This window comes from Stylophora pistillata, chromosome 6, assembly GCF_964205215.1.
Source record: "Stylophora pistillata chromosome 6, jaStyPist1.2, whole genome shotgun sequence".
Classification (NCBI taxonomy): domain Eukaryota; kingdom Metazoa; phylum Cnidaria; class Anthozoa; order Scleractinia; family Pocilloporidae; genus Stylophora; species Stylophora pistillata.
The window spans coordinates 1,862,774-1,876,685 of NC_142524.1; the positions used below are offsets into that span (position 1 = coordinate 1,862,774).

The 13,912-nt window shown below is 39.1% G+C and overlaps 2 protein-coding genes across 4 annotated transcripts in view; one reads left to right on the forward strand and one right to left on the reverse strand.

Annotated features, from left to right (window-relative positions):
* Nucleotides 1-10,405, reverse strand: part of LOC111330439 (uncharacterized) — a 28,995-nt gene extending 18,590 nt beyond the window's left edge. For 2 of the 3 annotated variants that reach the window (XM_088762410.1, XM_088762407.1), the window contains exons 1-9: nt 9,768-10,405; nt 8,914-9,188; nt 8,178-8,256; nt 7,952-8,021; nt 7,285-7,450; nt 6,995-7,180; nt 6,255-6,549; nt 5,425-5,670; nt 3,752-3,839 (exon numbers count right to left, since the gene is read on the reverse strand). In XM_088762410.1, the coding sequence (XP_088618536.1) occupies nt 3,752-3,839; nt 5,425-5,670; nt 6,255-6,549; nt 6,995-7,180; nt 7,285-7,450; nt 7,952-8,021; nt 8,178-8,256; nt 8,914-9,188; nt 9,768-10,152 (1,790 nt within the window). In that variant the 5' untranslated portion in view covers nt 10,153-10,405. The remainder of the gene's footprint in view (nt 1-3,751; nt 3,840-5,424; nt 5,671-6,254; nt 6,550-6,994; nt 7,181-7,284; nt 7,451-7,951; nt 8,022-8,177; nt 8,257-8,913; nt 9,189-9,767) is intronic. The other variant, XM_088762411.1, reaches the window with a different exon arrangement.
* A 57-nt stretch (nt 10,406-10,462) lies between these two features.
* On the forward strand, nt 10,463-13,511 carry LOC111330430 (UV-stimulated scaffold protein A). The gene is made up of 2 exons (XM_022935286.2): nt 10,463-11,807; nt 12,039-13,511. The coding sequence occupies exons 1-2, from the start codon at nt 10,502-10,504 to the stop codon at nt 12,923-12,925; spliced, it is 2,193 nt and encodes a 730-aa protein (XP_022791021.2). The 5' UTR covers nt 10,463-10,501; the 3' UTR covers nt 12,926-13,511.
* Nucleotides 13,512-13,912: the final 401 nt, after the last annotated feature.

The following is a 13,912-nucleotide window of genomic DNA, read 5'->3' on the forward strand; positions in this document are numbered from 1 at the left end:
AGACGGCATTTTTCACGAGTTTCGTGTTAGAACGCCAACGCAGGTTTTCGTTAAGGTTCTTTTTTCGACCGAATAAATACGCAATCTATCCCAGTTAGAGTTTATTGTGAAAGGTGTCCTACTCGACAGTGTATTACTCAACAGGTCACCAGCAATATTTATAGTTCATCTTTGTTTCGACTGAACCCACAAATAAGCATGCGCAAACAAAAGAATGTCGAATCATGCCACGTTACGTTCTTTGTAAACAGTAAAAAAAACTATATGAAGAAAAATGCTAGTGCACAGAAAAAAAAAGCCTCGCAGATTCCGGTTTTCCCAAATTAGTGGTCTGTAAACAACAAGGAAGCAGTTAATTTTTCTAATTTTATTTTGGCAGTCCGTAGTTTTGAAGACGGAATTTCACGGAAAACAAGGAGAAATATTTTCCCCTGGGGCTGTGAATGCGTAAGTCTATACAGAGCTTCTAATGTTACGCACGACAACGCGCGAACACGATAGCATGAAAGATATCTGGCTGACTAAACGAAAGATAATTTTGTGCCCGTGTTTCCCACGAGAGCGGACATTGAACTTCCGATTTACTGAGAAGCCGTCACGCAAAACTGGCTCTTATGTGCCGAATGACGAAGGTTGGCAAATAAACCATTGTTCTGGAGAAAACAACATATCGTTCAAGGTAAAACCACATGCAAATGCAGTTAGGACCCTTTCAAGAGGGGCCAATCTTCGGAAATAAAACAGGAATCGTGCCCTCGAGAATCTATTATATGGTTTAATTGCAAACCTGAGCTTCACTTAATTATGAACACGATAATCAAGGCTTATTTTTTAAGAATAATTTTTATTTTTTTCATGGACATCATGCGATCAGACAGACACGCGTGCACATGACAGAGTAACTTGATCATTTTGATTCCAACGCAAAGCTTTTACCCTTGACCCACGAAACCTAAGATAAATATTATATTCCGGAATTTTTCGACCAAAAAAATGTCAGGCGTTTTACTATTTTAAACACCAAGTAGACGTGGTTTCATTTTACTCCCATAAGTGCGTTAAGCACTCCATCCCCAAATATCGCTGAGAATTCAAAGACATTGGCCTAAAACTGGAATGTCACGTGTCTATAAGGATGTAATGTATTATCGACGCAAGTGTCTTACTTGCAACACATGAGGAACATCCACAAAAAAAAAAAAAAAACCTCTTAAGGTTCCTGTGGTGTGACCAACACCCCATTGTATAGGGTTACTAGTAAGCCCGCGGGGACGGACTCCAGAGAGCGGTAGAAGTCGAGCCCAGAAGACCTTCAGGATGTCCAAACTAAGCCAAGAAACTTTTCCATCTTAACTCCTCACCTACTAATTGCCTCTTTGAAACTTCAAGTTCTAAATGAAAATCGTCACGGAAAATGTCAAATATCAATTTTCCGCGTATCGAGGTTCCTTTTTCAATAGACACTAATAATAATAATAATAATAATAATAATAATAATAATAACACTAATAGCCGTTGCTTTAAGCCGATTTCACACTAAAGTCATAAACTGATCATAATCTGTGATCCAGAGAGCGCGTCAGATTGGTGGGAAAGTGAGTAAAATCAGAGTTATTATTTGATGTCTGATTCTCTTCGTGACGTCATAATTCAACCCACTCAAGTTGTTTCATAAAAATGTCTAAATTAGCGTTACTCGGGAATATCGAGCTTCCGTTTTTTTACCACTCAGGAAATAAAGTGGCTCTGTGAGTTTAATTTCTTTGCTTTGTCATCGACCAAACGGACACTGCTGAGCCTACAAACCGCCGACAAAAACAAAAATATATATCCACAGGGAAAAGCGTCACAAAAACATTAAAATAAAATGTTGAGAAGTTTTGAGAAGAATTTAAAGATTCGGGAAGTGTTAACTTTTTCACAGTAAAGTTTCAGAACTTTACTTCACGTAACCTTTGACAACGTCGGTATCTAGGCAACGAGTGAGTTTGCTTGAGATTGCAGCGCAATAGTGATTGGGTTTGAAACCCAAGGAAGCATTTCGAGACCGAAAGAAAAAGCCGAAAAAGAATAAGCACTATTTCAAAAACGACTGACCAAACGAAGCCAAGAAAAAGGTCTCACGAATCCTGATTGAAAACCCCGCAAATAGAACGGACTGATATGTGGTTAGTGGTTGTTTCAGGATGGGATAATATAGAATGGTGACTGCAGAGTTATCCGTTTGTTCCTTTAATAAACAGAAAACGATTGCCTTGCCAGGCGGTATGAAAAGCCGAGGAAAAAGTGGAATCGTCAATATTTTTTTTAATTTGACGGTTCAGTGACATCGGAGACCGCTAGAGGAATGTTCAAAGCTCTAAAGCGGTTAATTAAATAATCTCTTCAATCGCCTTTCACTATGATAAACATTTTACATCACCGTTTCGAACCAGATGATTTATGAAGAACTTCCTTCTTAGAAGTATTGCGCAGTCTTTGAAGGAAAGTACAGAACATTCGTTCATTTTTTGTCTGGATTAACGCATCAAGCGCCGTTGTGGAAACATGACAGTGGGCCAGCGAAAAAAAACGTTGTTGCTCGTTGGTGACCGGAAGAACAAAACAAACTACTGTACAGTTACGCTTTGCATACTGATACGTGCTTGAGCGCTCGGCAAACAGAAACACGGAAAAACGCTAGAAATCTTGTCTCACAAAAACAGGGATGACATAATAAACGCTAAATGCAGTGGCCGTGAACCAGTTTCAGCTATGATGACGAAGTACCGCCGGGCAAAGTTATCAAGTCTTTTAGATGAATCAGGAAGCATTCATACTGGAATATATGTACTTGGTTTAGAATGGGCACGTACATGAATTTTGTTTTTCCGGCGACATTATTAGTTGGCACTCCTTTCAGCAATAAAGGAAAAGGTTACTTCGACAAATTAGCGAAATATAACGGAAGTGAATATGAATGCCCACTCAAGTTAAGTCCACTGTCTGACCTTAAATGGATGCACCCTCCGTAACCTCCTCATGACGAATGGAAAAACCATTTAATGAGGAGTTTAGCCGTCCTGACGGCGGCGCAAAATTTGGAAATGTTGTATAAAAGATGAATTCAGATTTGCCCTGAGAGTTTAGCGACGGTGCCAAACTTCCTTTTTAGGGTAGCGATCAGCCCGCAATAGCGTGGACAAAAATAATTCACCATCGATGCTTCCGTTTTCAGGCCATAAAAACACTGGCATTTTCTCCATTGTTTGCTAGAGGACGACGAGAAAATGTACAGTTGTAAAACGTCACTGCAGAGCTATTGCTCTGGCATTGAAATATTTGAGTCGCCACGCTCTCGGTCCCAATTGTGATTCACTAAAAGGCATCGTCGCCTCTTGCTTTCGTGGAAATGGAATCTTACCCTAACTTCTAGCAACTATTTCATCAAAAACAAAACCCTCGAGCACCGAAAATTACCTCGTTCCATCATGGTACGAGGGCATACTTATCTAAATATATTTCATTCTGTAAATTTTACCACCAGAGCACTTTCATAGGCATGCGTACAAAAGACTGAAAATCCCGTCATAAAAAACTTTAACGATAGCGCTCTCAGAGAAGAACAATTTGAAATAAGAGGTAATCTCTTACTGTCCACCTATCTTTATTACACCTAGTTACCAAGAAAGACTGTGAGAACAGTGCGGTTCCCTTGAAAACCGATCCGCATAAAAAAACATGTCAAAATTCTCAGTTGAAGCATATCTACCTGTCAATCAGTGTGCGATTTTCTTTTCCAAGAACTTCATTTCTATTTACTCCATCATGGGAAATAAGTTCGCTTAAGAGTCCTCGGCCTGGAAATAAAAGAAACAGCCATTAAAATAAGGTTAAATTTTAAAAGTCGAGGAGGAAAAGATAGCTGTCTATCTCAAACTTGTCGAAAGCAGTTTCTACTCCTTTTTAAAAACAACGTCCACGGCCTAGTTACTAGAATTGTACGAGTATATCTTGAATAGTTAGAGGAAACTAATGAGACTTAAACTCGCTTCCAAACATGATTCTACTAATAAACTATTCGCAAGAAATCTCTGATTATCTTAGCACAGTAGCTAGCTATTAATATTAAAAAAAAAAAAAAAAATCCGCTCTCTCTAGATATCATCACCCCTCCAAAATTTCATTTCTGGCGACCAATTTCTAAGAAAATTCATTACTTGTCGAGGGAATTCCGCATTAAATTACACGCGAAAACCGATACCGCACAACCACGAAGCGATGAGTGCGATATCGGTTTTCAAGTGCAATTTAACGCGGAATTCACGCGTCAAGTAATGGATTTTCCTTGAATCGCATTATTGAATAAAAACAAGAAAAAGCATTACTTATAGTTGTTATGTACACTTATAATTTGGATATATCAACAAAGTTGAAATGGTAAATTGGCCACCGTCACGATTGCAAAAGCTGACGTTTCGAGCGTTAGCCCTTGGTCGGAGCGAAGGGCTAACGACGAAGGGCTAACTCTCGCAACGTCAGCTTTTGCAATCGTCACGGTGGCCAATTTACCATTTCAACTTTGTTGATATATCCAAATTATTTCGTTACCCCCACCGACGCAGCTCCAAACAGTTTCTTTAGAAACTATCAGCCTTTCTTCATATGTATACTTATAACCCGCCCATTAATTTTGGAGCGATTTTATTGGTTATTTTACGTCACGTGGTGCAAAATCACAGGACAGTTATCACGTAATAACCCCTGTCCGAGTCGATATTTGTCCTCCGATTTTTTCCGTGAAAAAGAAACATAGTCAACACAAGAGTTTCAACTTTTCCGTTCCCCTATTCACATGGAAGGAAACCAAACTCGTTTTTTTTTACTTGCTTGTGTCAATTACGCGCATTCGCCATCAGATCACCACTGGCGTGTTTACGCGCAGTTTATAGACCCCGTTCTGGCTTGCTGGTATGTCGGCTGATAATGTCCTTGGCTGAGAGACTGTCCTCAAAATTTCATATTTTCCCTTGAAGCTTCGCTTTTCGGCCAAATATTCATTTTTCGGACAATCTCCCAGCCGCGGACAATATCAGCCGACATACCAGCCGCCCGAAGGGGTTTATTTACTAAGTAGATGCGAAACAATATCACTTAGTCTCGTTTTCAACTAGCAATTCTACGCTAAATACCTCGCTTCGTTAACCAATCAGAACGCAAGATTTCATTCAAAGATGTGATTCTAGTCAATATCCCTCTACACTCTTACATCAGTATGCACATTCTCTAAACCTTTTTGTTTTCATTTACTTTATTCTCGTGACCTTAATTAGATGCTGGACGAGTACGAGTTGAGGTTTAGATTCGATGTTGGTTGATGAGTTACGAGTCTTCTTTACACTTCGTTACAAAAAAAAAAAGAAAGAAAGTAGCTAACACGCATACCTTTGTGTGAAAGATCTTCTTTATAAGACAGTAAACTAGGAGACACTTCTGGTTCGAAACGGACGCGGGCTTTTTTCTCCGCCCTTGTATTAACATCAGAACGAGGGCCTTTAACGCGGTCATAGCGAGAGATTGGAACGGGGGGTCGTTTGCGAGGGAGAGGAGTCTGGAGCGGGGAGTCTTCCGAGGACATCGAATTTTGAGGAGAGGTTTGCGTCCTGGTATTTTTTACAACTTTTTCTTTTTCTGTCAGCAATAATAAAAAAAAAAAAAAAAAATCACAAAAGTTTGTCATTTATAAGAAATATGTGAAAGGGGTTACATTTGTGGACGATGAAGGGGGGGGGGGGCGGGCAGGCTCCTTTGAGAGGTGATTTTGGTCAGTTCTTGGGATGCACTAGCACTTATCCAAGTTCAAGTCAAAGTGATGCTTCTACATAATAATGGCATTGAAGATGGTGTATTTTAACTCTCACATGATGAAAATGGGAGATGTTTTCAGTCTGTGACACCCACATGCTCACAAAAAAACTAAACAGTTTTCAGTCAAACCTTCATAAAATGGCCACTGCAACACAGAAGTAACGGACTACTCCATCTAATTGTGGCAGCAGAGGTAGAGAAGCAGGGAATTCCAGTCAGAGGGAAGAGCAGATGGAAGGGTTATAGTTGGCAATTTATTTTCATTTGCCTTCCCAGGTTCATTTAGCAAAATAGTTGTCTTTTATTTAACAAAGACAGTGTCCTATGCATTATTTGCCCACCTCAGAGTATTTAAAAAAAAAAAAGAGAGAGAGAAGCAAACAACGTCACACCAAAGGAAATCTTACCAAAGGCTGGTATAACACTTGGAGACAGCAAATGACTCTTAGGCTCATATGAAGGTTTGACGGCAGTGTAAGGTTGATAGTGTCCAGCTACAGTGTATTGTGGTTGAGTAAGTTCATCCTGCCCTGATATTCTTGATGCACCGTGGTAAGATGATGCAACATGAGCTGGATGGTACGCAGTGGTTGCCACAGTGGCCGTATGACTCACAGGTAGCATATAAGTGTTCATACAGGTGGATGGAAGTGCTGTTGCAGTTGTTTGTTGTTTGCCAGTTGGATAGGAGACTGGTGCTGACTGAGTGGAAATACAAAAAAAATTCATTAGCAAGCAGTTGTTCTAATAATAAGCCACAGAGAATTTCTCAAGAGAAAGTTCCAAAGTGTTACAAAACTTCCAAAGAAAGTTTGAAACTTGTATCATTCAAGTGATCTTCAGTTTCAGTCAAGAAGCTCCTCCCATCTTACCGTATGATAATAATCTGCACTACTACTTGAGCAGGAATGGAGAAATGGAGAAACAAAATTCATAGGAGTAGAGTACTTAAGGAGGATGCCCATTTTTCTTCTTTCACCTCCTTTGCACTTTCCACTTTCCCTATCCCTTCTCGTTTACATCTACTGTGCAAGCCTTGCAAAGAGCTCAACATTTTGTCTCTTTTAAAACCTAACAGTTCTAAGACTGTAAATTTACACATTGTTATACACAATAGCTGAAAACCTTGATTCTAAACTTTACACACATGTACTTGGGTCTCCAGCATCTTGGCTTGTAGATCTTCAAGCCTCTTCAGTCGTTCTTCAAGCTGTTGTTGTAGTTTCTGCTCCTTTTCTTTGTCCTGTAACTCCTGTTGACTGTTTTGATTCTGTTGCAGAACTTGTAAGTTGTTTACAAGAGCAGAAATCTGAGCTTCCAAGGAATGCTGCAACTGAGAACAGAGAAATAAAATTCTAGATGCTACTGCTGTGCCATTAAGTAAATCATTTAATACTGTTCTACAAATCAATGATGAGACAAACTGTAACTAGTCACCTGTAGGAAAGGTCCAGTTGCTGCTGATGCAGCAGCAGCAGCAATTGCTGCCGCAGTGACTACAGGGTTGTCACTGCTCACTACACCTTGCATGTTATTTGTCTCTCCAGCCTGTGATACTACAGTGGGCTGAACCAGTTTCTTGGCTGGCCTTCTTTCATCTTTTCTATTGATGTGCGAGTACACACAGAACAAAATACAAAGGTGAGTTAAAAAACAAGTTAGTGAAGTGATCTCTTCCTTCAGTTGAAGACAGCAAAATACAGTATGGCTGTTCATGACAACTCTAATTAACTTTTCATCAGGGTGAGAAATAAGCAGAATCCAATGATAATGTTTTAACCAGCTTCCACTGATACAATCATTTGGTGTCATTGCCCTGTACAGATTGACAGGGTCCAGCATAATAAGGAACATGTTGGCCAAGTGTGAGAGAGCTTCAGAGATCTGTTAAGATGTGTTCAAATTCCTTTGAAAAGGATAGTTTTCTTTTAAGTCTTTTAATGACAAACCACCCCCTGTTTACCATCCCATGCAAGATATGACTGTTTAAATTCAAAACATTCTATCTGCTTTGAAAACTATCTCTTATTAAGCTAACAGGCCAGCCAATGAATCAATTTCAAACTCTTCAAAGAATCTAAGGTTAGGAAACATCTCTTCAAACCTTTTCAAGAACTGTTCTTTTAGAGCCTTTTCTTTGTCATTCAAAACAAACCGTTTGATCTTGACATCACCTAGGAGTAGAGTTCCAAAGCAAAATTGTAAGACAGTGCAAACTTTATGACGAAAAAAAAAATTGCAACATGTAGTAACAGAAGGCAGTATCAAATGGCTCTAAGACTTGTAAAGGAATTTTCAATATTTACAATCTGTACATTTTTCACACTCACTTGCATTTTCTTCTCCAGGATTGAGAATTGGGACTCCAATCTTAGGCTGTCCTTGATACAAGCCTTTGGTGGGAATACTCTTCAATAGAATGAGAAATAACAAAAAGCAATGTTCAGGAGAAAAGTGTAATGAAAGAATAATTTATTAGCTGAAGTAAGTAGGCTGTTGGTGCTACATCTGCTTTTAGTATGGCAGCAATTTGTTTTCTGTTTTTCAATTCATCTCCGCTTCAAAACAAAATATATTCAACACTGTGCTCTAAGAAAAATTGAAGGAAGCCCAGTGCTCAGAAACTGTGAAATCCAGGGTGCCCAGCATATGCTTTATATGAAAAAACTTAGATTCCCGAGTCACTCTGGCCTCACTTGAGATAATGTATTCTTTTGAATTTTGTACTGGAGAGCGAGGCCAGAAGGGCTAATTTAAATTTAAACAAAAGAATATTAATCCAGCAGCCATTTATGAAAGTGGTCTATCGGCAAGTGTTTCATTTTCAAGAAAGCTGGTAGTAGTTGGGATGCACCCAGGTCACTGCAGCTATTATGAAGAAGACGCGATTGTTTGGAGGTTCAATTCATAATGGACTACCATGCAGCTATTGTGAGAGCCAGAAGGTTCAAAGTACAATTCTTAAATAAATATTTTTGTCCAACTCTGTAGTTACCACTGGCTGACACAAAACTCTATCCACAAAATTTTCAAAGGTATTGATTTTTATAATTTACTTGATATTACCTTTTTTCCTTCATAGGCTTTGTCTGCATGAGCTTCATACTCAAGATGTTGTGCTGTGACTTGAGGCATTTGTTTTGTGATTAGAATCCTATCTTTAGGTCTGTGAGAATCCACTCCATTCATCTTACCATTCACAAAACGTTCTCTAATAACAGGTTCTGAAGAAGTGTGACTGGAAGGCTGATCAGTTGAGTTTGACTCAACCCAGGCTGAAGGACCATTTACATGTCTGACAACTTTTACCGGAGACGGTCTAGTTATAATTTGCTCTTCGACTGGAAGTAAACAAGAGAGCACCATGTAATTCAGTGTTCTTTCAATAAAACCAACAAAAGATCATACAACCCCGCAGACAAATCTAAATTAAAGTATACATCCCATAAATACACCCAAAGTACTCTTCTCATGAAAAGAGTTTGACCTGTAACATTTGAGGTAAAAAAAAAATAATTAAGTGAAGGTAACACTTAATTCAAGAGGCAAACGAGGCATCAGAGCTTATCATAGGTCTCCATAACAAGATCAAATAGGGGCATTGTTATTCCTTAAGGATGGGATGCCAGTTCATCACAGGTTACCCCTTCGCACTTCTTCTGTACCCCTTTATACTCCTCTGGAGAGAGAGACACTGTTAGAGATGATTGTACTGCTCAAGAACAAAACACCTTGAATGGGTCAGGTCTTAATAAGGGATTCCAGTGCACCTAGCATTAGGTGGATGGCAAACCTTCAGCAGGAATGTATATCGTGGAATGCACCAAAGCATTAATTAACAGTTGACGATTCGCTAAATCATCGGAGATTTTCACTAGCCATGAATCCAAAGTGGCACTTCCCACAATAATCAACCTTACCTCTGTCCATTTCCCTTGAAGTTTGTCTGGAATCGCCAGACGAGGAACTCCTCTCCATTGGAGACTTTATTTCACGAAGCAATTTTGAAGGTACTCGCACTCTCTGAGTTCCATTGAAAGTCAGATCAAGAGGTGACGATGAAGACTGGTCCTGTAAGTCCCCGCTGACATAGTCAACAACTCTGTCATTCGTTGTGGAAGTAGCAACAGACGGATTCATGGATGAAACTGGTTGATTGGCATCTTGTCGTTTGGGTGGTGTGGAAGTTCCTTGTGGCAACCCTCCTTTTATTTCAGGCTTTTTTCCCTTGTGGAAGTCTTGAACGCCCGACAGTGCATTCACAGCAGCGCTTGTTAGAGAGAGTATCTGTCTAGAATGCTCCATTTTGCAGAAAGTCACAAACAAACTCGTCTTTCCGTTGTACTCCTCAGACTCGTTACAACTTCACAGCTAACGTCATTTATATTTTCCTTATTCTCTTCCATTCTTCAAATTATAAAAAAATCATTAATGAGAAATATTCATTTCTTCATGGTGATCATCGACCGAAAGGTTGTAAAATGCCTCTCTTCGCACAGAGTAAATTGACACCACATCCCCGCCATTTTTAAATTTTCAAAGCTCCATTGCCAGCGATAAAAAAATTGCTAACACAGCGGTCTAATAAATATAAGGAGCGGCTGCTAAGTCAAAAGCTGTGTTGTCAGCAATTGGTAAACAATCTTACCTCAACATGGAAGTACCAGCTGAACTTTCTCTTCTTGAAGAACTGGGCGAAATTATTGGAAGTCTTACCACTTCTGGTAATCCATCATTGAACAGTGATCTCCTAAAGAAACTAAAGAACATCTGTAAGAAATCAGATGTTTACGTCAAACACGCTTACCACTTGATTCTAACACAGCTGAAGAAGAACCACGCAGAAATACGACTTTCTTCATTTCAGATCGTCAATGAGCTCTTTCTTCGTTCCCATGCCTTCAGAGAAATGTTGCTGATTGATTTTCAGATATTCTTGGAACTGACATTAGAGACAGATTATAAGCAGCCTCTACCGCCCCCAGCATCTGCCGCAAAAGTTTTGAAGGAGAAAGCCCTGGAGGCCGTAGATAGCTGGCATCGGAAATTTGGACCTCATTACAAGAAACTAGATTTAGGTTACAGTTTTTTAAAGAGGGTTAAAAACGTTGAGTTAAGTGATCATTTAGCTCGAAGTCAAGCTGAAAGTCGCCAAGTAGAGGAAAGGGAAAGGCGAAAAAGGAACATTATTATTGGACAGATTATTCGTGTTGAAAATGAGATGTCAGAAATGATCAGCGAAATGGAATTGTGTGCTACCGAAATCGAGAATTGCTTTAAGCTTTTGTTGCCCCACCCAGATGAATATGAGGTTCACTGTGCCGAGGAAACTGCCTTATCTGAACTTGAACAGATTACTGGCACAGGTGCCAGTAAAAGTCAGGATGCCACAGAGATCACCAAGAATTTAAATGGAAACCAAACACCTGACAGTAGAGAAGAAGAAAAAATCCCTGACCAAAGTCAGGAAAGCATTGCTAAAGTGGATGCAGATGAGGAGCTGGTGACTGATCATGGATTGGGAACAAGGTCATATCAGCTGACCATCAGATTAGACAAGACTGGACCGGAAATTAGAGAAACAACTGATAACAGCATTGTGTTAAACGCGACACGGGAGTTTTACAAAGAAATGACTCATAAACATCTACCCATGATCAACAAGTGGATTTCAGTGTTGACTAAAGGAGAAGGAACACAGCAGAAAATTCAAGAACTTATTGATCTTAAAAGGAAATTAGAGATGGCAAAAACGAAATTCCTGGAGTTGAAAATAACACCTCTACCTGACACCAAAAACAGTCAAAGCACTTCAACAGAGAGTAGCAGTGATGAAGATGATGACACTGAAAATTTTGAAGATGTTCCAGAAAGGGAAGATATCGAATTTCTGGTTCCTCCAAACCAAACAGCTGGAAAGGATCCAAAACCATCAACTAGCACTCAAAAGACATTCACCGGTAAACATTAAACATTGGATAGGTTTTGTAAAGAATCCAAATTATTTATTGATTGTGATAATATCTATTCATGTGACAAAAATGTGTTTTATTTTTATTTATTTATTTATTTTTTTTTTTTTTGCAGTAGCTCTATGGAATCAAACTATTGTTCTTTCTTTAAGGGCTCTACCTGAGGTTTGGCTAAAATACATTGGTTGCTGAGTGTAATTCTCTTCTCTTTTTGAACAGAATCAAGATCCAAAATATCTGGAAAGAATGACACTAGCTTACTGAAGAAGTTTGGAGCTAATCTCCAGGAACTGGGTGACCCCACATCTCGTGCTACTGCTCTCTTTAAAGTGAGGGACAAACTGTCAAACACAGACTCATTTTCAGTTCCTGATGAAAATTCTAAGAAACCAATAGATGAAAGGAAAAAGAGGTTACTTGAAAAAGCTCCAGTTGTGCCATTTGACATGGATCTCTATTTTTGGGAAGACCCATCCGCTGAATCACATAAGATTGTCAAAATGTATCTTGATAACAACTGGGCATCTAAGGAGCATGAAGGTGAATATCTTGTCGGCGATGAGAAAGAGGCTAGACCAACTCGAATGGTCACATTTGCAGGCAGCTTTGAACCTGTTAAGTGGTCATGCCGTGTACCTTTACCAAGCGGTAAGCTTTGTCCCAGACGTGACAGAGTGAAATGCCCCCTCCATGGCAAAATTATACCACGAGATGAAACTGGTAGCCCCATGAGTCATGACAATGCTATATCTGATGCCACCACTGAAACTTCAGAAAGAAACAGCCAAAGTGTTAATGCTGAAGAAGATAAAGGTTCATCTACAGTGGACTGGAAAGAGATTCAAGTTGAGGTTGAAGCAGCCACTGGCCTGGACTTGGGAGGCAAAAATAAACGAAAACGTAAAAGTCACTCTAAGGCGAGTGGCAAAAAGGAGTCTGGTCTGACAGATATTAAAAAGCAAAAGAACACAGTAAGAAATCGCCTGGGAAAGATTGTGATGAATAAGAAAGCTATGCGTCGTGTGGCGGATCAAATGGATGCCATTGCCACAAAAAGATGCGAAGAAAAATTTGCTAATCAATTTAATTATTCCTTGAGAAAGTAGCATGACTTGTCTTGAAAGAAAAGCCTAAGAAGACCTTAGACATAAATGCCTGACTTTCAAAGGTTTTAGAGAAAAAGCAGTACATGAAGAACCATTGTTTGTCTCAACTGAAAAATTATTGAAGAAGGCCTCAGTCATAAATGCTGTTTATTTTGATTCTCAAAGCATAAAATTTCAACTTCTTTGTATTTGTCCTGACTGTCAAAGGTTTCAAGGAAAAAGCATTTGATGATTCATGAAAGACTTTTTTGTTTAACTCAGCTTAGAAGTAACTGCTGAATTGTTTTTGTCATCAATCAAAAATTGTGCCCTACAACAGAGATATTAATCAGTTATATTATGTAATTACATACAACATATAAACATTAACTTACACTGTAGTAAGGAGATTTTGTAACAATGACAACATGGAAGAAAAAAAGTGAATGACTATAACTCTTGTTCAACAAGTTCACTCAAGTGTGAAGTTATATCCCCAGGTGAAGTGGATATTTCCTTCACCTTTTGCATCGATACACCATTTACTATTAAAATAGCCAGTACATAATTATATGTAGTGACTGAATAAAACATTACTTGAAAAGGATTTTATGAGCATTAATTTATATTTTAATCAAAGAGTTCTGCTGTGGAATGAGTCTAACTCAAGCACTTGTTTTAAGAGCAATCACCTCAAAGATATTTTCATCTGAGGGGGGTTTTTCAAAAGTATTTCCATCTGAGTGGGGTAGGGAAGAGTTCAGTTATTGGCACTGTTCAAACACAATTGGACAATAATTATCACTGTGTCTTCTGGACAAGACAAACAGTGCTGTGTTGTGGTTTGCAGATTCACCCCAAAAAATTTGAAGGCCCTTTGAAATAGCACTTTCTACCTACACACTCCTACCTCCGAGTCTCCTTGTAGATCCCACCAACTCGGAAAAACATGACCGAGAAATCCTTGGGAACGAGGTTAATGGCAGGGAGAAACTGGGTATGACATAT